This window comes from Macaca nemestrina, chromosome 7 (genome assembly GCF_043159975.1).
Source record: "Macaca nemestrina isolate mMacNem1 chromosome 7, mMacNem.hap1, whole genome shotgun sequence".
In the NCBI taxonomy this organism is placed as follows: domain Eukaryota; kingdom Metazoa; phylum Chordata; class Mammalia; order Primates; family Cercopithecidae; genus Macaca; species Macaca nemestrina.
This window is the reverse complement of record NC_092131.1, coordinates 167,882,388-167,908,396: the sequence shown is the minus strand read 5'-3', so window position 1 is coordinate 167,908,396 and position 26,009 is coordinate 167,882,388. Positions and strand designations below refer to the sequence as shown.

The window sequence follows — 26,009 nt, the reverse complement described above, 5'->3', positions numbered from 1 at the left end:
TCCGAAGTCTTGGAAGAAAGCTACTAAGATATGACCAATAACTACTCCATGTAACCGGCCTTAAAGCAGACTGAAATAGTCAATGATGGCTACAGAACACATATCCGACTCACTAAATTTTAAAATTTAGGATTCTCTGTGCTGAAAAACGATTACATTCTTTGATATTCACCCTTAATCAAAATACCCATTTCATTTCTAAGAAGACAAAAATGAGGAAGTTAAAATATACATTTGCCTTCCTTCTTGTCATACAGCTTCCCACATGACAAATTACTACTGCAAAGAGCCACTATGTTATTACTCCAAAGAGTTCCTAAGCATCTCACAAAGAGTTGCCTTGGTTCCTGATGACTATTATAATCATAATTATATGATTATGATCTTTCAGATCCATAGATGGTCATCTTGGATGAAGAAGCCAGTAATGAAAGTATGCTGCGGCCTGTGTTTCTACTTACCCTCGGTGACATCCTGGGGGTGAGAAGTCCGGTCACTGGGTGGATCCAGTGCAACAGTTGCCAGCGAAGTGGTGGCCCCAGACATCTCACTCATAGGCTCACTACGGCTTGTTTCAGGCACACTTTCCCGGGAGCTAAATCTTACTCGGGAACTAGATCGAGAGCTGAGGTCCGGACTGGTGTCTGACAAACCTGGAATGTCATCGATCTTTGTCGGTGTCACCATGAACCGAACTGAAGCCATCTTGGTGGTGGTTTCTGGAGGATGCATTTTGTTCGTTTCAAGAACCAAAAAAGTGGGGGGAACCTCGCAAAATCTTCCTCTTACGTTAGCTACTGTTGACTGCAATAATACAAAAGATAACTTGAAAAATAACACATTTCAATAACCTTGATTCACACCACACAAAAAGCCCCAACTAAGAATCCTTCTACTCAGAATTCAAGCCGACTGTCCTAGAAAGTGCATCACCGATAGGTGAATTTGTATTTTAAGAGAGAAAAAAACAAAAAACAAAAAGACAAAACAATGCCAATCTTGTGTGATTTCTTTCCTTCAGAATGAAGAGCTACCTAGCTATCCCCTCTGGTCCGGGGCTGAAGGCTCAGTGCCATGGTCTCAGGGCAGCAGAGGAAGCCTCCCTCCCCTCAGCCCCCAGGTTCCCGTCGAGGTAGTCCTTTATCTGGTGAGTGTCCCACGGTTCTAGTTGAGCGAAGTGCGTGCAGGCCAACCTTTATCAGGCGACTACAGCGTGGATCAGATTGCAAAAAGGTGTACACCCGGCCACCTGTTGTGTATCAGGTGAATACCCCACAGGTCTGGCTGAGGGGAGGTGTATGCAAAGCCACCCGGTGTTTTTGATGTCGACAATCCACTTGGGTCTGGTGGGAAAGGTGCGCATGCATAACGGGAAAAATAACCCACACTACTGAGAGAAGGGCGAGCAGAGTAGGATGCAGGGGCAGAGCGGATTCCTGTCTCCGAGAGGTCGGTGGCGGTGGCGCGCCCGCTCTTCTCCTAGCAGAAATGTCCTCGGGGTCTGGGAGGAGGTTAGCGGGGATCAAAACACCTCGGACTGCAGCTCAGAGTCGTGGCAAGTCGTAGCTAGTCCACTGAGCCACGGTCCGCTCGCTAGGTTTCTCCTGCGTGTGACAGGACGGGCCACCCCCTTTGCCGGAGGCGCGTTCTCCCCAACCCCCGCCCCGGCGCAGGTCACCCCCTCGCCGTTCTTCCTTCGGGTCCCAGCAGAGGAGACGGCCCCGCAAGCTGGCCTGAGCAGCGGGCTGAGGGAGAAGGAGGTCGCAGGTGCGGTATCCCGGCGCCAGCTGATGCGGATGCGCGCGCAGCTGTTGTTTACTAGCCGGTAACTGTTTCGGAGCCGCGGCGCGCGCAGGGTTCGCGCTGCCGGGACTGGCGCCCCCTCCCCGGCCCGACGCCAGAGCAGCAGTTACGTGACCTGGCCTTCCCCAGCCCCGGGCCCGACGGGCTGCGCCCGCGCCGCCGCAGCCCTTCCCTTCCCTCCCCGCTTCTTCTTCATTCGAGGTGAACCTTGCGAAGAGAAGCCCGGGGGTGCAGTCAGAGGGCGGAACCGTCCCGCGGGCGCCCGAAAGCCCCGCCCAACCGCCGCAGCCCGCGGTGACAGAGTGCAGCACGCCTGCGCTCGCCGCGGGACACGGCAGGCGGGGCGGGGCCGAATGCGAGTGGCCAAGGGGCACGACGGGAGCTGTAGTCCAGGGCACGGCCCGACCCGCGTGAAGGGGGTAAAATCCTTTTCCTTGGTCCGGCTGTGCCGCACACTCACTCTGCATCTGAGGGGGCGGGCGCTCCTCCTCACCCTCAGAACCCGAGGAGCCATTTCTTTTTCACGAGTGTCTCTGAAAACATCATTCATGATTTCTTTATAAACCAGAAACACCGCTCCTATACCTGGGAATAACCCTCATTGTAATTTTTACTTAGAGGTCTAAAATAAAGCATTTTTATGTTAAAAAAAATTAAATAAAACTATAAAGTAGGTCGGGCGCAGTGGTTCGCGACTGTAATCCTAGCACTTTGGGAGGCTGAGGCGGGCATATCACCTGAGGTCAGGAGTTCCAGACCAGCCTGGCCAACACGGCGAAACCCTGTCTCTACCAAAAATACAAAAATTAGCCGGGAGTGCTGGTGTGTGCCTGTAATCCCAGCTACTCCTTAGGATGAGGCAGGAGAATCGCTTGAACTCGGGAGGCGAAGGTTGCAGTGAGCCGAGAATGCACCACTGCACTGGGGAACAAGAGCAAAACTTCCTCTCAAAAAAATAAACAAACAAAAATAAAACTGTAAATTAAAGTACCTTAAACACACTTGTCCTACTTTAATTTTTTTTCTTGTTCTTGTCCTTTAGTAAATGCTATGTCCACCTTCTAGTTGGACTGAAAATTCCATTGAATAATACATTTTTTATACCTGGAGAAGACATTGAGGTATTTTCTCAAATCCATTCCATGTTTTCACCACTACATTTATTGTCGCTAGAATATTTTTTCTTAGTGTTTATTTAATGTATACATGGAGGTGTTCCATAAATTTTGACTCATCGATGTTTTGTTTGAAAAGCTATTTCCTATAGCTGTGATCAAGACCTCTAAATTTAACAATCTCCTGGGTCCAGAAACCGGCCGCTGGCTTTGCCTGGGGTCTGTGCTCCTCACAAGTGGTTATGTGTAAGCAGCACTCTTAGCGATGGGAACTGTATTCCAGTAAGTTCTCTCTTATCAAATGACACACAGTCCAAATCCTTTCAAGGAATAAAGGATTAAAAAAGTTAAAAAGGGCCGGGCGCGGTGGCTCAAGCCTGTAATCCCAGCGCTTTGGGAGGCCGAGGCGGGTGGATCACGAGGTCAGGAGATCGAGACTATCCTGGCTAACACGGTGAAACCCCGTCTCTACTAAAAATACAAAAAACTAGCAGGGCGTGGTGGCGGGGGCCTGTAGTCTCAGCTACTTGGGAGGCTGAGGCGGGAGAATGGCGCGAACCCGGGAGGCGGAGCTTGCAGTGAGCCGAGATCAGGCCACTGCACTCCAGCCTGGGAGACACAGCCAGACTCCCTCTCAAAAAAAAAAAAAAAAAAAAAGTTAAAAAGATCCTGGTAACAAAATGAAAAATTCGAATGTCAAGTGTAAACCTCCTAAAGCTTGGCTCTATTTTATAAAGTCTGGGTTTCTTGATTCAGGCCCACAGCTTTCATCCATTCTCTGCAGGATCAGTTTTTTCCTCAGGCAGGCCTGCTGTTCATTCAAACTTCAGACTTTCTTTATAAAGAAACAAACAGAATTTTTATGAAACCCAATTTCCTACCAGTATATCTGCATTTACTTATATATACCACCTAATTCCAATATACTATCCCTGTTAAGACTTTTGTTTCTGAGCACTCATCAAGCCCTATAAATTTATGTCTCAGACGTTAATACCCCAGGGATCTGTTTTATTTCCTCAGGGGGACACAGCCTCTGGTGTAAAATGAAGGCTCATTCCTCAGGGGATCTTTTATGGAAAAAGTCCTTGGTATATATTCATGCCAGTTTGCTTTTTCTCCTCTATATTCATTAGGAATATTTCCAGGTTAAAGCTTTTCAGTCTACACAGGTGGTAGCATGCAGCAATGCTAATTCTTTTTTTTTTTTTTTGTAAGATAAAGGCAGAACTGCAGCCAACATTAAAAAACTGGTAAGCAAAATCCACTTACCGACTTTGGTGCTTAAACATTTCTCCAATCATTATCCCCTTAATTGGATAAGATAACTTTTAAAAATCTTTCAGATCCAATGTTTTACCCAATTCTATAAGTGAACAAGCTAAGCAATAAAATTGCTTGACAGGAAACAAGTATCCCATTTCAGAATTTCTGTTAACTCTTTAAAATCCTTCAGATCCAATGTTAAGAACCCTGCAAGTAAGTGAACAGGCTAAGAAATAAAATTGCTTAACAGGGAACAAGTATCTCATTTCACCATTCCTGTATGCTTCAGTAATTTATTTGAAAATAATCTGTCTTCTATTAATTATGACCCCAGTGGAGAGATTTTTTTTTCTTTTCAGCAATCCACAACTATCCTGAACTTTTCTGCTGGGATGGTCAAATAACAAGATCCAAGACAAAGTCTGGCCGGGCACTGTGGCTCACACCTGTAATCCTAGCACTTTGGGAGGCCAAGGCAGGAGGACAGCTTGAGCCCAGGAGCGCAACACCAGCTTGGGCAACATAGTGAGACCTCGCCTCTATAAAAAATTAAAAAATGGAGTGGATCGCTTAAGCCAGGGAGATAGAGGCTGCAATGAGTCGTGATCACGTCACTGCACTCCTGCCTGGACCACAGGAGTGAGACCCTGACTCAAAAAAAAAAAAAAAAAAAAGTCTTTCCAGGGCATGTCTTCATAAATCACATCTGTCTGTGCTAATTTAAGTTATATCTGCTTCTGGAATCTAGAATTTTTGATATCATAGAAAATAAAGATTGCAGAATTAAAATACAGACTCCACAAAACAATTTTAAAATCCATAGCACTAGGCCGGCCAAGGTGGCTCATGCCTGTAATCCCAGCACTTTGGGAGGCTGAGGCAGGAGAATTGCTTGAACCTGGGAGACGGAGGTTGTAGTCAGCCACCACTGCATTCCAGCCTGGACAACAGAGTGAGACTGTCTTAAAAAAAAAAAAGCCCACCACTAAATCAAAGAGTTCAGGCCGGGCGCGGTGGCTCAAGCCTGTAATCCCAGCACTTTGGGAGGCCGAGGCGGGCGGATCACAAGGTCAGGAGATCGAGACCACAGTGAAACCCCGTCTCTACTAAAAATACAAAAAATTAGCCAGGCGCGGTGGCGGGCGCCTGTAGTCCCAGCTACTCAGGAGGCTGAGGCAGGAGAATGGCAGGAACCCGGGAGGCGGAGCTTGCAGTGAGCCGAGACCGCGCCACTGCACTCCAGCCTGGGCGACAGCGTGAGACTCCGTTTCAAAAAAAAAAAAAAAAAAAAAGAGTTCAAAGATAAGTTAATAAGGAGAAAAATCAGACTAAACAGGTTAAGTAACTTTCTCAAAGTTATACAAAAAGGAAATATTGGTCTTCTTTCAATTCACTGCCTTCTCTCTATAATATACCTATTACTTTTTCAAGTACTCTTCCATTTTTAATCAAAATGTTATTTCAAGGGATGAGAAATTACGTGACAACAGGGGTATTTTTCAGTGAATGCTGACAGCTGTGAAAGTCTTAATCTTTCTTCCCCAATACCCTCCTACCACTAACAGCACATGACCACTCTTGCTACAGGACTGAAGTTTTTCTTCCAAGTGGTATTGTTGCAACTCTCTGGAGTACTCTCGTCCATCATCTCCCTCCCTTTAAAACAATACTACCAATCCTTTCCTCCAACAACACAAAATAAGAGCTTTTCAAATCATTTTATCTTTAATAATCTTGTAGTAACTTAAAATACGAAAAAAAAAAGTCAAACGTGTTCCCTTTATGGGTGATGCCACCATGACTGCCTCACACAAGCATGCTCAATCACCAGGATGAGACTGGATGCCACAGAGTATGGCTGGCAAAAAGGCATCAGGGCTCACAGACTGAGGAGTTTGGTTACGGAGTCTCCGAGAGGTAACAGGCCGCAGAATAGACATCAGTTTAAGGGACCTTCAGAGGACAGGGCGCGGTTGCTGGGTCATGAGCACCTTGAAGCGTTTCTTGATGGTGATTCGGTGTCGAGAGTATTTGTCATCTGGGGAGAACCGAGCAGGATGGGCTGAGCAGGTCTGTTGTCCCATCGGGTCAAATTTCTGCTCCAGGAATAGAGAATGTATGTCAGTACAGGAGTGATGGGGTGGGGACAGCGCGAAAAAGGGCAAACATGAAAACAGAAGATGCAATGATCAGCTCAAAAAGTTGTACAAATAAATAGAGAAATACAAAACTTAAAAAGGCTGGGCGCGGTGGCTCACGCCTGTAATCCCAGCACTTTGGGAGGCCGAGGCAGGAGGATGGCTTGAGGTCAGAAGTTTGAGACCAGCCTGGGCAATATGGCGAAACCTCGTCTCTGCAACAAACAAACAAAACCAACCAACCAAACAAAAAAACCCTAAACCAAAAATTAGCCAGGTGTGGTGGCGCACGCCTGCAGTCCCAGCTACTCGGGAGGCTGAGGCAGGAAGATTGTTTGAGCCCAGGAGGCGGAGGTTGCAGTGAGCCGAGGCACTACAGCCTAGGCAACAAAGCGAGTCCCTGTCTTAAAAAAAAAAAAAAAAAAGAAAAAAAAGAAAAGTGAGTGCAATGGCGCTATCCGGGTTTACTGCAAGCTCCGCCTCCCGGGTTTAAGCGATTCTCCTGTCTCAGCCTCCCAGGTAGCTGGGAAAACAGGCGCACGCCGCCACGCCCGGCTAATTTTTTGTATTTTAGTAGAAACGTAGTTTCACCGTGTTGCCCAGAATAGTCTCTAACTCCTGAGCTAAGGTAATCCACACGCCTCGGCCTCCCAAAGTGCTAGGATTACAGGCGTGAGCCACTGCGCCCGGCCAATTTTTTTTTTTTTTTAAATAAAAAATTCGTCGCGCGCTCCCGGTTCTCCTCCACCTCGGTTCTGGACTTTCTGGTTCCCTCCACCCAGCTAGGTAACTCCGTGTATGGCCTCACCCATTCCTCCCATCTACATTTCTCGCCATGCCTATTTACAACCTATTTTCTCTCCTCACCTTCAGCGTATAGACCCGATCTCCCTCCTCGTTGAGGTAATACTGGAGAAACATGACTGCTCGTAAGCCAGAAGTCCCAATTCGCTCCGCTGCTCCGTCTGCAGGGGTCCGCCCGACCGCGTCACGTGTTCGTCAATTTCCTTCCTGCATAGCCGGAAGTCTCTCTCCTGGCACGCCGGAAAATGTAGTCAATTTTTGCCTTATTTTCAGCTAGCCAGAAGGGGGCGCACGAGGGCAGGGCTTGGCTTGGGGGGCCACACTTGCAACTTTGCAGGCTAAAACACGTGGAGTGTGCCTACTGTGTGCTAGGTACACGGCGCTAGAGGGGGGTAGGGATGGATGTGGATAGAACATTGACGTATAGAAGCTTGTCTTTATCTCAAGATACACACCCATTTCAGGAGCAGTGAGTTTCCAGTGCCTGAAGAAACAAGGGCTCCAGGATTCAGAGCCCCTTTGCCCTAGGGAAGAAGGAAGAGGTTTTCTTCCCTCCCCTCTTTTACATCCAGTTTCCCTGCTCCATTTCAAAGCGTTGGCGGTAAAGAATGCATGTTGAGTATCAATATTCCGTAAAGCGAAAATAGCGTAAAGTTATTTTATGAAACGAAGTATGTTTCAGCGGTCGAACCAAGATTTAAACTTAGGTCCCTACCGCAAATTCAGCGCTCTTTCTTATAGTGGTGAGTAGCTAATAATAGCGTAATAAAGTGCACCTTCTAGGAGATTTTACAATTTTTTAAAGAATATAGAAGTTCTCCTTATTCGTTTAAAGAAATGAAAATGAGAACCAAAATATAATTACAAAGATCATCATTACGCCTTATTTATAATGACAAAAGCGTTGGCATATATGTTGTGTAACCAGAAAAACCTGCAAGGTTTTTTTTTTTTAGAATATGGTTTGGCCGGGCGCGGTGGCTCACGCCTGTAATCCCAACACTTTGGGAGGCTGAGGCGGGCGGATCACAAGGTCAAGAGTTCGAGACCAGCCTGGCCAATCTGGCGAAACCCCGTCTCTACTAAAAATACAGAAAAAATTAGCTGAGTGTGGTGGTGGGCGCCTGTAGTCCCAGCCACTTCAGAGGCTGAGGCAGGAGAGTCATTTGAGCCGGGGAGGCAGAGGTTGCAGCGAGCTGAGATAGCGCCACTGCACACCAGCCTGGGTGACAGAGTGGCACTCCGTCTGAAAAAAAGAATATGGTTTGTGACCGGGTGCAGTAGCTCAGGCCTGTAATCCCAGCACTTTGAGAGGCCGAGACAGGTGGATCACAAGGTCAGGAGTTCAAGACCAGCCTGGCCAATATGGTGAAACCCCGTCTTTACTAATAAAAATACAAAAATTAGCGGGACGTGCTGGCGGTCACCTGTAGTCCCAGCTACTCGGGAGGCTGAGGCAGGAGAATCTCTTGAACCCGGGAGGCGGAGGTTGCAGTGAGCTGAGATCACGCCACTGGTCTCCAGCTTGGGTGACAGAGCAAGAGACCCTGTCCCAAAAAAAAAAAAAAAGATATGGTTTGTATTTACTTGTAGTTGAATAAAAAATCTCTGCAAGTATTCACAAGAAACAGATGATACTGGTTTCCTCTGAGATAGAGAACCTAGTTACAGGAGAAAGGGGTAAGGGGTGGGAGGCAGACTTATTGCTATGTATTTTATTTTGTAGTTTGATTTTTGAACCTTGCTAATGTATTACCTGTTAAAAATTTTTTAAAGGCGGGGCATGGTGGCTCATACCTCTAATCCCAGCACTTTGGGAGGCCGAGGTGGGTGGATCATGAGGTCAGGAGATCGAGACCATCCTGGCTAACACAGTGAAATCCCGTCTCTACTAAAAATAGAAAAATTAGCCGGGTGTGGTGGCGGGCGCCTGTAGTCCCAGCTACTCAGGAGGCTGAGGCAGGAGAATGGTGTGAACCCGGGAGGCAGAGCTTGCAGTGAGCAGAGATCATGCCACTGCACTCCAACCTGGGCGACAAAGCAAGACTCTGTCTCAAAAAAAAAAAAAAAAAGTATGTCTAAGTAGTTAATTTTGTTAGAAAGGAAAAGGATGATTTCAGCCTTCAGGTCTTATTAATGAAAGAGTCTTTAGAAAAGAGAAAACATATCTCAGAGAAAGCAAGAAAGACGCCATGAACCCCAGGGAAGGTCTTTTGGGGGAGATCCACGTTTGGATGAAGCTGTGGCTGTAGAGGATGGTCTGGGAATTACTGGCCTGAAATAGTCACCAGGAACCTTAGCAGATACATTTTATTTTTAAAATTTAAACCAAAATAATTTAACAAAACGAAGGACTTTCTACTCTTGAGGTTTTAAACTGCATGGCAGCTTTTTTATTTAGTGAGGCTTTTCAGCAAAGGGTAAGGCTTCTGTGGAGTACAGAGCCTATGCTAGTAGATTGGACAGCTTTCCAAGGAAATGATGTGCACACAGCAATCGAGCACCTTGGATCATCTGACAATTCTAATTTTAGACTTTAGTTCCCTTGATCCTTAAGTATACAGACCAATGTGGTCTGAATTTAGTTCGGAAAATATAGCCATCATTGGATTAAGTCAGGGGTCTACCATCGACCTGCTGTTAATAGGAAGTCAGTTACAGAACTGGCTGGGATGGAAGGACACAAAATGAGATATGTTGGTGAAGAATTGAAGTATAGGGAACCAAACTCAAAACTGTAATGTGTTGGGAATCTGAGAAAGAATTTACAAATAGCCCTAAAGGGCGAACATCAGTTGTGTTACCAAACTGTAGTTTGAAGGGAATTCCTGGTTTTTGCGTAGTTACTAGAACCCTTCATGGAATATCTCTCCCCACCCTCACCCCACTTTTCCCTCTCCCCTCCCCCACAGCAGACTGCCTTGAGTTCCATATTCTAGTTCTGTTTGATCTGATCTTTACCTTCCCTTCCTTGGATCCCTGTGCACCTACTTGGAGCCAGGTTACTCTGGGTCCTGGACCTGACTGCCTCATTCTGGAGGCTTCCAGACAGCCACGGTTAGTGCCCAAAGCTGAGAGGATGGCTTCAGATGGAGGTAAGTCTTTAGGTGGTGAGGAGGATTTCTGGTACCTGCTCAAATCCTTTGGGACAAGCTCTTTGGGCTGACCTAAAGGAATGCGAGGTGCTACACCCCATCAAAGGTATCCCACTTGGGGAGGCTAGAGAAGGAGACTGTACCATTAAGACTAGGGGCTGGGGAAGGAAGAGGACCTCCTTAAGGGCAGATCAAGGTGTCTCCGAGGACACATGCTGAGTATAGAGAATGGATGGCAATTAGCAACTTGATTCTCTTGAACAGGGGGCACGTCAGCGTGTGTTCTTGTGGTGGGAGAGGGGATCAGAGGTATGTGTCTTAGGACTGGCACCGAGAGGTTTCAAGGGGGAATGCCCACGTTCATTCATCTGTCTCTTTCAGGCAACTGGAGCCTATTCTAGGATTTTGCCATGCTTGAGCCTATGAGGGGAATGGGATGTGGAGGATGGAGGATGGGAGGGTAAGGTGGGAAGGACTTTAGCGGGAAAACATAATCTGTAGTTATCCGTTGCAGAGAAATGCCTTCCTGAAAACTAGGCTGGAATGTATTATAAACTGCCTCTACTCTGGCCGGGCACGGTGGCTCATGCCTGTAATCCCAGCACTTTGGGAGGCCGAGGCGGGCGGATCACCTGAGGTCAGGAGTTCAAGACCAGCCTGACCAACATGGAGAAACCCCATCTCTACTAAAACTACAAAAAAAAAAAAAAAAAAGCCGGGCATGGTGGCGCATGCCTGTAATCTCAGCTACTCGGGAGGCTGAGGCAGGAGAATCCCGTGAACCTGAGAGGCAGAGGTTGTGGTGAGCCAAGATTGTGTCATTGCACTCTAGCCTAGGCAACAAGAGCGAAACTCGGTCTCAAAAAAAAAAAAAAGAAAACTCCTGCCTCTGCTCAGAGCCTCACGGCTCCTTCCAGCCCTAGAGGTGGCTTCGCTTTGAGTTCAGGAAGCAGTTTTTCCGGATTCATCCGGGCCAGAGAGGTGGGTCATTACAGCCAGGATGAGAGCTGGGGCTTCACCGAGATGCTCTTAGTTTTTCTTCCTTTTATGGATCTCAGGCCTTCAGGCCCCTTTCATTGCGTTCTGTACTCAGCGACATACCCTCAGCCCTTTGCTCTGTGGCTGAAATGAGTTTGAATCTGAGTTTGCTTGTGTGCCATGGTCAGAATGCAGAAGTTGGGTGTTGTTAGTTTGACAGTGTAATATTTTTTGTAAGGGGGAGGAGATTTAAGCAGGTGATATTCTGCTGTTGTTTTTCTGTTTTGTTTTTTTGTTTGAGATGGAGTCTCACTGTGTCACTTACGCTGGAGTGCAGTGGTGTGATGCTAGCTCACTGCAAAGTCTGCCTCTCGAGTTCAAGCAATTCTCTTTCCTCAGCTTCCTGAGCAGCTGGGATACAGGCGCCCACCACCACACCCAGCTAATTTTTGTATTTTTAGAGAGACGGGGTTTCACCAAGTTGGCCAGGCTGGTGTCTAACTCCTGACCTCAAGCGCCTGTAATCTCAGCACTTTGGGAGGCCGAGGGAGGTAGATCACTTGAGGTCAGGAGTTCAAGACCAGCCTGGCCAACATGGTGAAACCCCATCTCTACTAAAAATACAAAAATTAGCTGGGTGTGTTGGCGCCCGCCTGTAATCCCAGCTACTAGGGAGGCTGAGGCAGGAGAATCGCTTGAACCCAGGAGGCAGCAGAGGTTGCAGTGAGCTGAAATCGCGCCACTGCACTCCAGCCTCGGTGACAGAGACTCTGTCTCGGGGAAAAAAAAAAAAAGTCCTAGGAGACATAGGTTCTGATTAAGTACACATTTGTATACTTATCCTTGGTCTCTTTGACTAGAGTCCACATAGCCCCTCCCCAGCTGGAACCAGTGACAATGAAGGACTTCATTGTCCTGTCCTTAGCACCTAGCTCAGTGCCTCGTTCCTAGTGAGCCCTAAATTTCTGATGTTAGGAGCTCCAAGCAGAAGGGCCACAGATAGTCTGCATCGCCAAACATGTCCAGCAGTTACTTAAAGATCTGGAAACCTCTCTCCCCACACCGCCCTCCCTTCACTCATTTCCTTGTCCTTATCTAATCCTCTCTAATTATTCCTGGCTGTTATACAACAAAATTTCTGGGAACCAAACATCCAATCCACATATCCTCTCCTGGGAACAGTACTTCTGTGCGTGGTGGCAGAGGCCACAGAGCAGCTGGGAGAAGCAGGGTTCAGGTGGTTTGAGTCTCTGGTTTGGAATAGGTGAGCATAGGGGATGTACGTGGAATGCTGGGTGGAATGTGTTACAGGATGTCTGAGCTTCATGGGCTCATGCTCCTGCTTCTAGATTGAATCTTTCTTCTGTTGTTTTAGGTTAAGAGAGATTTATAAGAAGCAACAGGAAAAGGAAAAGGAGGAGGGAATGAGCCAGTCATATTTTTGAAAGTGCCTCCTCAAAGGCCTTATGGATGCGTCGAGAGGGGCTGGAGCTTACCGTGGACTAGTTCCCTTACTGCACGGAGGCCGCTGTGGGCTGTTTTCCCTGCAGAGCAGGTGTCAACCCAATTCTGTATCTTAGTAAACAGCCTACGGAGAGGCTGGAGAGGTCTGCCAGGAATTTTCTTAGAGAAGCACTTAGGGGGCCGGGTGCAGTGGCTCACGCCTGTAATCCCAACACTTTAGGAGGCCGAAGCAGGTGGATCACCTGAGGTCAGGTTTTTGAGACCAGCCTGGCCAACATGGCATAAACCCTGTATCTACTAAAAATACAAACATTAGCCGGATGTGGTGGTTCACGTCTGTAATCCCAGCTACTTGAGGGGCTGAGGCAGGAGAATCACTTGAACCTGGGAGGCAGAGGTTGCAGTGAGCTAAGATCGTGCCACTGCACTCCAGCCTGGGTGACACAGAAAGACTCCATCTAAAAGAAAGAAAAAGCAACACTTTAGAGGCAGTGATGGCTCAGGCTTGTCTCTTCTTGGCAGACAGGGGTCTGTGTGTCTTGTTGAAAAAGAAGCAGCTTCTTTAATGCAGTCATTCTCAACGAGGAGTAAGATCAAAATCACTTGGGGGACATTTGCAAACTACACAAGTTCCCCATCCTTATCCCCTCTTTCACCTGTTGAGAATCAGTGCTTTGAGTCTTCGAGTCTAAAGAGGAACTCAGATGAGGTGTGGTGGCTCATACCTGTTATCTCTGCACTTTGGAAGGCTGAGGCAGGAGGATCACTTGAGGCCAGGAGTCTGAGCCTAGCCTAGGCAACATAGTGAGACCCCGTCTCTACAGTTTTGTTTGTTTGTTTGGAGACAGAGTTTTCATTTGTCACCCAGGCTGGAGTGCAGAGGCGCAATCTCAGCTCACTGCAGCCTCGACTTCTTGGGCTCAAGTGATCCTCCCACCCCAGCCCCCCCAAGTAGTTGGGACTACAAGTGCATGCCAGTGCACTTGGCTTATTTTTGTATTTTTAGTAGAGACAGGGTTTTGCCATGATGCCCAGGCTGGTCTCAAACTCCTGGAGTCAAGCGATCCTTCCACCTTGGCCTCCCAAAGTGCTGAGATTACAGGCATGAGCCACTGTGCCCTGCCTCTACAAAAAAAAAATTAAAAATAAAGCAGGAATTCGCCTGTAATCCCAGCACTTTGGGAGGCCGAGGAGGGAGTATCACGAGGTCAGGAGATGGAGACCATCCTGGCTAACACGGTGAAACCCCGTCTCTACTAAAAATACAAAAAATTAGCCAGGCGTGGTGGTGGGCACCTGTAGTCCCAGCTACTCGGGAGGCTGAGGCAGGAGAATGGCGTGAACCCGGGAGATGGAGCTTGCAGTGAGCCGAGATCGCGCCACTGCACTCCAGCCTGGGTGACAGAGAGAGACTCTGTCTCAAACAAAATAAAAATAAAAATAAAAATAAAATGGGGAATTCAGATGGTTAACTCTGGTCTTCTTTTCTCCTACTCCATTTCTTCTTTTTCTTTGTCTCAACAGCATCTCCGTTGCCGGGACCGGATATGAGCATGAAACCTAGTGCTGCCCCGTCTCCATCGCCTGCACTTCCCTTTCTCCCACCAGCTTCTGGCCCACCAGACCACCCACCCGGGGAGCCACCTCCACAGCCCATCATGCCTTCAGTATTCTCTCCAGACGACCCTCTGATGCTCTCTGCTTTCCCCAGCTCACTGTTGGTGACAGGGGACGGGGGCCCTTGCCTCAGTGGGGCTGGGGCTGGCAAGGTCATTGTCAAAGTCAAGACAGAAGGGGGATCAGCTGAGCCCTCTCAAACTCAGAACTTTATCCTTACTCAGACTGCCCTCAATTCGATTGCCCCAGGCACTCCCTGTGGGGGTCTTGAGGGTCCTGCACCTCCATTTGTGACAGCATCTAATATGAAGACCATTCTGCCCTCTAAGGCTGTTGGTGTCAGCCAGGAGGGCCCTCCAGGCCTTCCACTTCAGGCTCCACCACCAGTTGCTCAACTGGTCCCCATTGTGCCCCTGGAAAAAGCTTGGCCAGGGCTACATGGGACAACCGGGGAAGGCGGTCCTGTGGCCACTCTATCCAAGCCTTCACTAGGTGACCGCTCCAAAATTTCCAAGGACGTTTACGAGAACTTCCGTCGATGGCAGCGTTACAAAGCCTTGGCCCGGAGGCACCTATCCCAAAGTCCTGACACAGAAGCTCTGTCCTGTTTTCTTATGTAAGTGGGGAGACCTGAGATTAATTATTCTAGGGCTTTTAAATAAGGAGAACTTTGGGGTGAATGTAGTAGTTTAGGCTATTTAGGAATACTGGAGGGAAGGTCATGAGGGCAATGGAGATGCTCTGAGAATGAAAAACATGTTATTAATAATAACAGCCCCTTTACCCACTTCCTAGTTGATAACCACCTTTCAGGTGTCTTAGCTTAAGTGATCCTCACAACACTGAGTTCAGGCCAGCCTTTCTCTGGTCATCTTCATTTACAGATAAGAGACTGAAGCTCAGAGAGGGCTCCTGCCATAAACCAAAGACCAGTGATGGGAACTTAGGCTCTCACTCTAAGTGCCAGGGTCCACCCCGCCCCCCCGTTCTATTTTACCACCTTTTGACATTGAGTCAGAACTATCCAAACTAGCCAGGATGAGTGCTGGACCCTGAATCAGGGCCCTGGCTGGCAGGGGGAAGTGTGGGGCCAGGCAAAGGACTGTGTGTGTGCTGCTCCCCCTGCTCCCTCCACCCGTTTTATTCAGGAGAATTCACGTTGAAATAGGGTGGTGGGTGGAGCTTGCTTAGGGGTCAAGGGCATGGGCTCTCCGGCTCTCCCACTCACTAGATTTGTGATCCTTGGCGGGACATTTAACATCTTTGCCCTCCGTTTTCTCATTTAAAAAGCGGGAAAACTCTACCTACTTCACAGAGTTGCTGAGAAGATCAAATGGGTTAATATATGTGAAGTCCTTGGCACAGAGAATGTTTCATTAAATGTCAGCTATTTTATTATTATCATAAAAAGGCAATCCAGAAGAGGAAAAGAACTCGCAAAAGGTCAAAACGTCCTTGCTTAAGAGCGAGTGTATGTTTAGCCAAGGAGCCCCGGGTCCTAGGCTGCTGAGTTTACAAAACAGTCTTTGCTCAGCTGGGGAATAGTCTTTCCTTCCCACCCAGACCCACTGTCCCTCTCAACTGCCCTATGCCCTCAGCGTTTTGTGTAAGCCACTCTATAACACACACCACATTATATTACTTTAAACAAATTTACATAGTGCTCTTCCAGTGGCTGAACTCCTAAAGGAATCTCCCCCTTGGAATCTACCCCGAACTTGGAGCAAATGAATCAAGATGTTCCCCCAAAGTCCTAGATGTACAGCATCTTCCTGACTCCTGCTTTCTCAAGACAGATCTGAGTTCGCTCTTGGAGCCTAGCAGGCTACATTTCGAAATCTTGAACCAGTATGGGCTCTCAAGGTTTGCATGGGATCCATTTGCTTCGGGTCCTGGCCTGCTTGTGCTTCACACCCAGCGGCTCTTCCACAAAGGGCAGACCACTGTAGCCTGGGAAGCTCCTAAAATGCTCAGTTGTGGGATCCTGGGGAGGGGCAGTTTGGTGATAATGAGCTTCCCCAGGTGATTCTGATGCTTAATAATATCTGAGGACTCCAAGGGAAGTCAGAGAGGCAAAAATGAATCCCTTACTTTAGGCTGGGCTCTTGATTTCTTCTGGATTAGAAAGGGCTCAAGAGCCCTCTAGAAGTGGGGGTCTAGTATTGGCATTTGACTGTCTGGGTGGGGGGTATCTGGAAACAAAGACTAAAAAACCAATAAATAAAAACACCACACGACCTTTAATTAGAGATTCCTTTGGGTTAGCAAATGCCTTTAAAAAAAAAAAACCAAGAGCCTCTGGACTATTCTATTACTCGCTATTTCTCTGTAATAGAATAGCGAATTTCTCTGTAACTTTATAGCGAATCCCGTTCATTTAATAACATGAGTCCTCCATTTTGTTTGTTTGTTTGTTTGTTTGTTTTTTGAGACAGAGTCTTGCTCTGTCACCAGGCTAGAGTGCAGTGGTGCGATCTTGGCTCACTGCAACCTCTGCCTCCTAGGTTCAAGCCATTCTCCTGCCTCAGCCTCCCAAGTAGCTCATTTTTGTATTTTTAGTAGAGATGGGGTTTCACCATGTGGGCCAAGATGATCTCGATCTCTTGACCTCGTGATCCACCCGCCTCAGCCTCCCAAAGTGCTGGGATTATAGGCATGAGCCACCGCGCCCAGCACGAGTCCTCCCTTTCTAATAATTAATTGAGGATGGCACTGTGAGAATTAGGGGTGGTAGCTGCGGTTGATTTTAAAAGGTGGGGAGAAAAATTATCTGTTTGATTTTATATTAGTTGTAAATTTCAACAGGAAGAGGGGCGAGTATGGTAAATGAATGGATGGGAGGTTGAGTGTCTGTAAGTCTAATCAGAAGTGGGACATGACAGGGCCTGAGGGGCACGATAGATTTGATGAGGGGCAGGGGATGTGTTATTGAGGCAGGTGTAAGGGCAGGTGGATGGGAGCACACTTTCAGAATGTGACTGACTCAATGGGGGTTTTAGCCCAGTGCTTCGTTCCCTGGCCCGGCGGAAGCCCACTATGACCCTGGAGGAGGGACTGCCATTGGCCGTGCAGGAGTGGGAGCACACCAGCAACTTTGACCGGATGATCTTTTATGAGATGGCGGAAAGGTGAGTTCGATGAACTTTCATTCTCCTGAGGGAGGCTGTGGGCTGAGAGCAGTAGGGGCAGCTGAGAGGCTCAGGTGGGGGCAATTATCAAAAGCTATGTTAGGGCGGGGCACGGTGGCGCGCGCCTGTAATCCCACCACTTTCGGAGGCTGAGGCGGGTGGATCACCTGAGGTCAGGAGTTCGAGAACAGCCTGGCCAACATGGTGAAACCCCGTCTCTACTGGAAAAAAAAAATACAAAAATTAGCTGGGCATGGTGGCACGTACCTGTAATCCCAGCTACTCGGGAGGCTGAGGCAGGAGAATCGCTTGAACCTGGGAGGTGGAGGTTGCTGTGAGCCAAGATTACGCCACTGCAGTCCAGCATGGATGATAGAGCAAGACTCCATTTCAAAAAAAAAAAAAAAAAGATGTTAGGCTGGGTGTGTGCTTGTAGTCCCAGCTACTTGAGAGGCTAAGGTGGGAGGATGGTTTGGGTCCAGTAGTTCAAGACCAGCCTGGACAACATAGCAAGACCTCATCTCAAAAAAAAAAAAAAAAAAAAAGAGAGAGAGAAAGAAAGGAAAGAAAAACAGGGTGGGGAGGGGGGTGTAGACTAGGATGGTGGTTTCCTGGATCCTTGCTTCTTCCTCCACCACCTTGACTCTTGGGTTTTTCTATCGTATTTCCTCTTGAAAGCTCCCCCGTCACCAGATCCTGAATCTGTATAGGAGCCTTGATACTGTAGATCTTAGGATGGGATTGGACCCCAATGGGTATAGCAATTTCATGCTGAAAGGACCTAGTAATGAAGAGGTATGCTCTACCAGGCAGGTTCTTGTTTCTTCCCACTGACTTGGTAGCAAGTGGCTATTGATACAGAACTTCAGGACCGCTCCTCCATTGGAAACAGTGGCACAGAAAATCCCTTTCCCCCTTTATCCCAGGGAGGGGCTGGTTCTGGAAGAGCCAGGGAAAGCCAGTGTCCGGGATGCCCAAAGTTGTCTCCTGGCTCTTATTCTATTTCTCTGTAATATCTTTGATTCAAAAAAAAAAAAAAAAAAAAAAAGAAAGAAAAAGAAAAAAAAAAGGCCAGGCATGGTAGCTCATGCCTGTAATCCCAGCACTTTGGGAGGCCGAGGTGGGTGGATGACCTGAGGTCGGGAGTTCGAGACCAGCCTGACTAACATGGAGAAACCCCGTCTCTACTAAAAATACAAAATTAGCCAGGTGTGGTGGCGCTTGCCTGTAATCCTAGCTACTCAGGAGGCTGAGGCAGGAGACTCGCTTGAACCCAGAAAGTGGAGGTTGCGATGAGCCGAGATTGTGCATTGCACTCCAGCCTCGGCAACAAGAGCGAAACTCAGTCAAGAAAGAAAGAGAGAGAGAGAGAGAGAGAAGGAAGGAAGGAAGGAAGGATGGAAGGAAGGAAAGGAGAGAAAGAAAGAAAAAACTCAGAAAAATGAACGCATTTTTCCAGGCTTAGCTTCCACTTGCTCCCTCCCAAAACCTTTTGGACCCGTGCTTCCTAGACTTACCTTTCCAAGAACCCCCATCCCAGTCTCAGGACTCTGGGATCTCAGCCTTGTCTCCTGGCAGGAACTGCCTTGAATTCTTTATGGTTGTAGGCAGGGGCAAATGAGGTCTCGAGGAGGATCCCACTGTGAGATCCCACCAGGCTGTTGCATAGGCCTGATTAAATTAAACAAGCGTATATTAAGCACTGCTGTGTACAATCCATGAAGCTGGGTGAGATAGGTATGGAAAAGAAGTGAGGCCAGGCACGTTGGCTCACACCTGTAATCCCAGCACTTTGGTAGGGCGAGGCAGGCGGATCATGAGGTCAGGAGATCGAGACCATCCTGGCTAACACGGTGAAACCCCTTAGCTACTAAAAATACAAAAAAAAAAAACCAAAAAAAACAAAAAAACAGGCATGGTGGCATGCACCTGTAGTCCCAGCTACTCGGGAGACTGAGGCAGGAGAATCACTTGAACCCGGGAGGCAGAGGTTGCAGTGAGCCAAGATTGCGCCACTGCACTCCATTCTGGGCGACAGAGTGAGACTCCATCTCAAAATAAATAAATAAATAAAAAGTAGTGAAAGCCCTGGCTCTGTCCAAGAGAAGTTTACAAGCTCTAGATCATTCTTCTTCTTATTTTATTATTATTTTTTTTTTGAGACAAAGTCTAACACTGTTGCCAGGGCTGGAGTACAATGGTGCAATCTCGGCTCACTGCAACCTCTGCCTCCTGGGTTCAAGTGATTCTCCTGCCTGAGCCTCCTGAGTAGTTGGGATTACAGGTGCCCACCACCACATCAGGCTAATTTTGTGTATTTTTAGTAGAGACAGGGTTTCACTATGTTGGCCAGGCTGGTCTCGAACTCCTGACCTCATGATCCACCCACTTTGGCCTCCCAAAGTGCTGGAATTACAGGCATGAGCCATTGCACCCGTCCTCATACTTTACTTTTTAAAAATTTTTTTGAGGCAGGATCCCACTCTGTTGCCCATCCTGGAGTGCACTGGCACTGTCAGGGCTCACTGCAGCCTTCACCTCCTGAGCTCAAGCAATCCTCCCATCTCAGCCCCACAATAGCTGTGACTAGACGCACGTCACCACTCCTGGCTAATTTTTTTGTATCTTTTGTAGAGATGGGTTTTTGCCGTGTTACCCAGGTTGGTCTCAAACTCTTGAGCTCAAGCAATCTGCCCACCTCAGCCTCCCAAAGTGTTGGGTTTATAGGCATGAGCCACCCCACCTGGCCATTCATTTTCTTAAGCTTCCTAAGTGATGACTACAGGGGAAGGAACTATGTGCTGAGCTCCCGAGGTTTCCCTGGAAATATGGTTAAGCCACCTGTGACCACCCTCCTGGGTGACATGACTTAGGCAGACTTTGCCCGCCTGAGAGCACTTCCTTTCTTAGCCATGCTTGACTGTCGTCTGGATTTCTGACGGGTCTGGTCTCCTTCTTAGCATTGCCTATGCCTTTCTCACCCTCTGCAGGTTCATGGAGTTTGAGGCTGAGGAGATGCAGATTCAGAACTCACAGCTGATGAATGGCTCTCTGGGCCTGTCTCCTGCAGCCCCTTTGAAACTTGATCCTCTAGGGCCCCTGGCCTCTGAGGTTTGCCAGCAGCCAGGTGAGGCTACCCAATTTTGACAGGAGCCGAGGGCCAAAGGCTCAAAGGGAGGTGTACAGAAGCCAGTCACAGATTAGAGAAGGCATGGCCCAGGCTCTGCCGCTTTCCCTCTGGAGAGTGGCATTTGATATTCCAAGCAGACCACCCCATAGGAGGCTGGGTTCTCAGGTTCCTTTTGCCCTGAACTAGGTATTGATGTTGGTCAAGTAAACTAACTGCTCTCACCAAGACTCTAAATTCAGCACATAATGCCTCATCTGCCTAAGAAATGGGGGCTGGATCGGGGGGGTTTCTTGGAATTTCAGGGATTCCAAAATTCCTCATACAGTGATTCTTAGGCCCTCTAGATCCTAAATCTCCCATGGCTGGTACTTTTTTAGGTTGGCCCAATCCAGCCTGGAACCATTTCAATGTACCTAGATTGCTGGCCTCACAGAGCTGGGAGGCAGACGCTATAGTTTCTGTGCTACTTCCCATTCTCCTCTCTCTCTCTTCCCTTAGTGTACATTCCGAAGAAGGCAGCCTCCAAGGCACAGGCCCCCCGCCGGCGTCAGCGTAAAGCCCGGAGACCTCCTGTTCCTGAGGCGCCCAAGGAGATCCCACCAGAAGCTGTAAAGGAGTATATTGACATCATGGAAGGGCTGGTGGGGACTCAACTGGCCACTGGGGAGTCAGACGGAAAACAAGAGGAAGAAGGGCAGCAGCAGGAGGAGGAAGGCATGTATCCAGATCCAGGTCTCCTGAGCTACATCAATGAGCTGTGTTCTCAGAAGGTCTTTGTCTCCAAGGTGAGCTGGGCCTGCACATCTGGTTTCTAGCAGATCCTTGGGGTGGGTACTCTCGGGAACTAATGATCTGGGGTTTGTCCAAGGTAGTAGGAATTAGGTTTTGTTCGGTAACTGAGTAATGTGTGTGCATGCATCATCATGAGAATGTGTGTAGCCGGTGGTGGTCAGTTTACAAGACCGGAGGGGTAAGAGGGGACAGTTGGGGAGCTCATGGTTTCTTCTCTAAAGCCCCTTGTTTCACAGGTTACCTGCTTACAGACTTACATCACTTTTCCTTCTGTTATCCAGGTGGAGGCCGTCATTCACCCTCAATTTCTGGCAGATCTGCTGTCCCCAGAAAAACAGAGAGATCCCTTGGCCTTAATTGAGGAGCTAGAGCAAGAAGAAGGACTCACTCTTGCCCAGGTAAAACTGGGGTATAGGAAATATGAGAACAAGAAGCTTGCAAGATTTTATCTAACCCTACACTGCCAAGGGTGATATGGCTCTAGAGATGAACAGCTTCAGGACTGGGTTTCAGGTGCAGAACCAGTAGGTAGAGGGCTATGGAAACACAGGAAATGAGAATGTTAGGGCTCACAGCATGGGAATAGGGCACAAGGAGGTGGGAAAGAGCTGCAGTATCTGTCTTTGCTACCATCGCTTAAACTACTTGCTTGCCTTCCTTGCCCTGCCCAAATACCATCTTGTACCACCCACTCAGTCACCTCTTTCACAATCACGTATAGCACTGATTATTTGTCCATTTCTTCCAGCTGGTCCAGAAGCGACTCTTGGCCTTAGAAGAGGAGGAAGATGCAGAGGCGCCTCCAAGTTACAGTGGAGCTCAGTTGGACTCAAGTCCTTCTGTTTCTGATGAGGATGAAGATGGGGATGGGCGGCTTCGACCCTCACCTGGGCTTCAGGGGGCTGGGGGCGCCATTTGCCTTGGAAAGGTTTCTTCTTCAGGAAAACGGGCAAGAGAAGTGCATGGTGGGCAGGAGCAAGGCCTAGGGAGCCCCAGAGGGATGCACAGGGATGGGAACACTCTGCCATCCCCCAGCAGCTGGGACCTGCAGCCAGAGCCTGCAGCTCTCCAGGGAACTCCGGGACCCTTGGGTATGGAGAGGAGAGGGTCTGGGAAGGTTATAAACCAGGTATCGCGACTTCGAGATGGCCATCTAGGAGGTGCAGGGCTGCCTGGGCGCTGCCTGGTGGCTGATAGGACTTCAGAGGCTCTGCCCCTTTGTTGGCAGGAAGGCTTCCAGCCTGACAGCACTCCCAGTTTGGATGCTGGACTTGCAGAGCTGGCTCCTCTGCAGGGACGAGGGTTAGAAAAGCAGGTCCTGGGATCGCAGAAAGGACAACAAACGGGGGGCCGTGCAGAGCTTCCTCAAGGGAAGGAGCCTTTAGCAGTGTCCCAGGAAGGCTCTGCAGGAGCCATGTGGGGAGATGACAGAGGTACCCCCATGGCTCAGAGTTATGATCAGAATCCTTCCCCTAGAGCAGCTGGGGACAGGGACGACGTCTCTCTCAGCCCAGGACTTTGGCTGAGCGGTGAGATGGCTGCTGTAGACTTGGAGCTGCCCGTACGCATAGAGGAGGTCATAGAGAGCTTCCAAGCGGAGGCGTGTGTAACTGAGTGTCAGGAAGGCTGCCAGGCACTGGGCTCCAGCAGCAGCATTTCCCTGGGTCCTGGAGAAACCATAGTACCTGGGGGTATGGAGAGCAGTGTGATTCCTTGTGGAGGCACAGTTGCGGCAGCTGCCCTAGAAAAGAGAAACGATTGCAGCTTGCCAGGACCTTTGAGGGCCAACAGCCCAGCCTTGAGGTCCAAAGAAAATCAAGAGCAGAGCCGTGAAACCACAGGGGACCCCAGTGATCTGCGGGCAGGAGGCTGCTTCCCATTGCTGGAAAGCAGAATTGGCGGTTCCACACTGGGGTCTTCCAAAGAAACCCTTCTGCCCACATGCCAAGACAGTGTCCTTATCATGGGGACCGAGGATGCCTCCTCCTTGCCTGAAGCCAGCCAAGAGGCAGGGAGCAGAGGCAATTCCTTTTCTCCTCTGCTGGAAACCATAGAACCGGTCAACATACTAGGTGTTAAAGATGACTGTGGCCTCCAACTAAGGGTCAGCAAGGACACCTGCCCATTGAATGTTAATTCTTGTGACCCCCAAGGAGGAGGCAGGGTGGATCCTGACCTGTCCAAGCCTAAAAACCTTGCTCCTTTACAAGAGAGTCAGGAGTCTTACACAACTGGGACCCCCAAAACCTCATCTCACCAAGGCCTTGGAAGCACTTTCCCTAGATGGGGAACCAGGGACGCCATAGTTCTGAGAGAGACTTCTGTTACTAAAACACGCAGGTCAGCAGATAGGGCCAAAGGAAAGGAGAAAAAGAAGAAGGAAGCAGAGGAAGAGGATGAGGAACTCTCCAACTTTGCTTACCTCTTGGCCTCTAAACTTAGCCTCTCACCAAGGGGGCATCCTCTCAGTCCTCACCATGCCTCAGGTCAGGGCAGCCAGAGAGCATCCCACCTGCTCCCTCCCGGGGCAAAAGGCCCCAGCAAACCTCCATGCCCCGTTGCCAAGTCTGGGAAGCGAGCTCTAGCTGGAGGTCCAGCCCCTACTGAAAAGAGATCCCACTCAGGAGCTCAACTTGGGGTCCCCAGGGAGAAACCCCTAGCTCTGGGAGTAGTTCGATCCTCACAGCCTCGTAAAAGGCGGTGTGACAGTTTTGCCACAGGCAGAAGGAAGAAACGACGTCGTAGCCAGTAGGGAGCAGCAGGACCATCTGACCCCACTTGCCAGTCCCTAAAGGTGGGTGCCCCAGAGTAGATTCCAGCCCTGCTGCCCACCAATGGAGATCCCAATGTTGAATCTCATCCCAATGTTGTTTTGTTGTTCTGCAAAAGTGGCAAGCATGGAGAGAGAGGTCAGACTGGCTAGGCTGCAGGGGGAGTCACCTTTGGAAGCAGCTATAGAGAAAGAAAACGAATAAAGTGTTTTTGTTGGAAAATGCTCTCAAAGTGCCTTTTTCTGTACTCATGTCTTTGCTGCTAGATAGGGTAAGATGTTATAAAGAAGACTGTAGGGGTAGGTCTTAGATTCTACAAATCCGTAGAGCTTACCTTGTCTCCAGCCTTATCTTGGCTCCTTGCAGCCTCCTCCTGGCAACCAACTGGCTCTCAGGCTGTGATAAGTCCCCAAACTGAGGAATCTCCAATGATTGCTTTATACATCCCCTCTTCACAAGCCTGGACTTGGTGTCAGGAAGGCTTATCTGGGCATCTTTTAATTATCTGCCTCCCTTTAAGTCTATAGATAGAAAGATGCTTTTCTACCTGTTAGATCTCTGAGACAGAGATCTAATTTTCTTCTTTTTTTGAGACAGGGTCTCGTTCTGTAGCCTAAACTACAGAGTGCAGTGGCGTAATGATGGCTCACTGCAGCCTCAACCTCCTGGGCTTAGACAATCCTCCCATCTCAGCCTCCCAAGTAGCTGGGACTACAGGTGTGCACCAGCATGTCCAGCTTATTTTTCTGTTTTTTACCACATCATCCAGGCTGGTCTTGAACTCCTGGGCTCAAGCCATCTGCCTGCCCCAACCTCCCAGAGTGCTGGGATTACAGGCATGAGCTACCATGCCCGGCCTAATTTTCTAATTGTCCATAATTGTGTCTCTGGGGGTCTTGTTTTCCTCCTTGAAAAGAGGCTGGACAGAAAGGACTTCAGTGTCCTTACTCATCCTGTGGCAGAGAAACCCTCCTGTGTGGCTGGTCTGACCGGCAGGGAGGAGGCTGGTTCCTTACTGACAGCTCCTTGCTTCCACTTGGGGCGATGGAATCAAGTCTCAGTAGGATTATTAAATATGGAATGGTAGCAAGCTATTTTTTAATCTCTAATGAGGACAGAACAAGAGGGAATGCGATGAAAAGAGGTTCGCGAAGTCTGTTAAAATGTACATATGGGAGATGACAGCAGGAGGGAGGATAGGGAACCTCAGTATGATTTCTGTACAGGAAGGAGCCCTGTCCATCTGATAGTGAGGAAGACTCATCCAGCTATGGCCAAGAGGATGAACCTTGGAAACCTTCGGGATCTTCCAACAGGCGTCCTACAACCATTCATCCCTTTCCTTCCCAAGTAATGATAACGTCAATGTGACTGGACTTCCTTTTTTTAATAGATATAGATTTATATTTATATATAAAATAGTTTTTTACAAAAAAAAAAAAAATCAACCAAACAAAAAATTAAAATCAACTTAAAAAAAAACAACCAAACAACAATAACAAAATTCAAACAGGAGCAGAGAGGGGCTGAGCGTAGGGGAGACCCCTGGCGCTGCCCTGAGGAGGAGGGGGTGGGGCTGAGGCACAGGGGAGGCCCCTGGCGCTGCCCTGAGGAGGAGGGGCGAGAGGCTGAGGCGCTCAGTCTCCCTTCTGCTTGGGTGCTTGCACAGTCCCGTTGGCCAGAGCAGTGGGGCTGCCTGGGGATGAGGCATTTGGTGTCTGGGAGGTGCCTCGAGAGGTGTGTGGGGGGCGCAGGTAGGTGCTGAAGAGCTTCCCATAGAGTGGGTCATGGAGGGAGAAGTTCTGGAACTGACCTGGACAAATCAGAGATGCGGAAAAGTGAAAAGATCTAAGAACGAGAAGAGAATCCCCGGCTCTTTTCTCAGAACTGAAACATCTTGTCCCTCTA

General features: G+C 48.7%; 4 protein-coding genes across 10 annotated transcripts in view; 1 reads left to right on the top strand and 3 right to left on the bottom strand.

Moving 5' to 3' along the window:
- The window catches only part of LOC105463644 (solute carrier family 12 member 6), a 107,630-nt gene extending 106,016 nt beyond the window's left edge, over positions 1-1,614 (bottom strand). For both annotated transcript variants that reach the window (XM_011710844.3, XM_011710845.3), the window contains exon 1: positions 462-1,614. In XM_011710844.3, the coding sequence (XP_011709146.1) occupies positions 462-732 (271 nt within the window). In that variant the 5' untranslated portion in view covers positions 733-1,614. The remainder of the gene's footprint in view (positions 1-461) is intronic.
- Positions 1,615-5,887: 4,273 nt separating this feature from the next.
- On the bottom strand, positions 5,888-7,346 carry LOC105463642 (NOP10 ribonucleoprotein). Its single transcript, XM_011710843.3, has 2 exons — positions 7,190-7,346; positions 5,888-6,280 (listed from the first exon to the last, which is right to left on the bottom strand). Exons 1-2 carry the CDS (start codon positions 7,241-7,243, stop codon positions 6,140-6,142), a joined length of 195 nt encoding a protein of 64 aa, XP_011709145.1. The 5' UTR covers positions 7,244-7,346; the 3' UTR covers positions 5,888-6,139.
- Positions 7,347-7,447: 101 nt separating this feature from the next.
- LOC105463641 (NUT midline carcinoma family member 1) lies at positions 7,448-24,323 on the top strand. Of its 2 annotated transcripts, none has more exons than XM_011710842.2 (7): positions 7,448-7,869; positions 14,188-14,896; positions 17,280-17,408; positions 20,399-20,535; positions 21,037-21,323; positions 21,612-21,728; positions 22,079-24,323. In XM_011710842.2, the coding sequence occupies exons 1-7, from the start codon at positions 7,788-7,790 to the stop codon at positions 24,080-24,082; spliced, it is 3,465 nt and encodes a 1,154-aa protein (XP_011709144.2). In that variant the 5' UTR covers positions 7,448-7,787; the 3' UTR covers positions 24,083-24,323. The 2 variants fall into 2 exon arrangements, with proteins under 2 accessions (XP_011709144.2, XP_011709143.2); XM_011710841.2 differs by lacking the exon at positions 7,448-7,869 and adding an exon at positions 10,055-10,221.
- Positions 24,324-25,469: 1,146 nt separating this feature from the next.
- LOC105463639 (lysophosphatidylcholine acyltransferase 4) overlaps positions 25,470-26,009 on the bottom strand; it is a 129,864-nt gene continuing 129,324 nt past the window's right edge. For all 5 annotated transcript variants that reach the window (XM_071067140.1, XM_071067139.1, XM_071067138.1 and 2 more), the window contains one exon: positions 25,470-25,914. In XM_071067140.1, the coding sequence (XP_070923241.1) occupies positions 25,739-25,914 (176 nt within the window). In that variant the 3' untranslated portion in view covers positions 25,470-25,738. The remainder of the gene's footprint in view (positions 25,915-26,009) is intronic.

Excerpts from the sequence above, each read along its gene's own strand:
- LOC105463642 (XM_011710843.3), bottom strand. The coding sequence starts at position 7,243 with ATGTTTCTCCAGTATTACCTCAACGAGGAGGGAGATCGGGTCTATACG. Across the intron at positions 6,281-7,189 it reads ATCGGGTCTATACGCTGAAG|AAATTTGACCCGATGGGACA; the intron begins GTGAGGAGAGAA and ends TTCCTGGAGCAG.
- LOC105463641 (XM_011710842.2), top strand. The coding sequence starts at position 7,788 with ATGAAACGAAGTATGTTTCAGCGGTCGAACCAAGATTTAAACTTAGGT. Across the intron at positions 20,536-21,036 it reads TGAGGTTTGCCAGCAGCCAG|TGTACATTCCGAAGAAGGCA; the intron begins GTGAGGCTACCC and ends CTCTTCCCTTAG. Across the intron at positions 21,729-22,078 it reads AAGGACTCACTCTTGCCCAG|CTGGTCCAGAAGCGACTCTT; the intron begins GTAAAACTGGGG and ends CATTTCTTCCAG.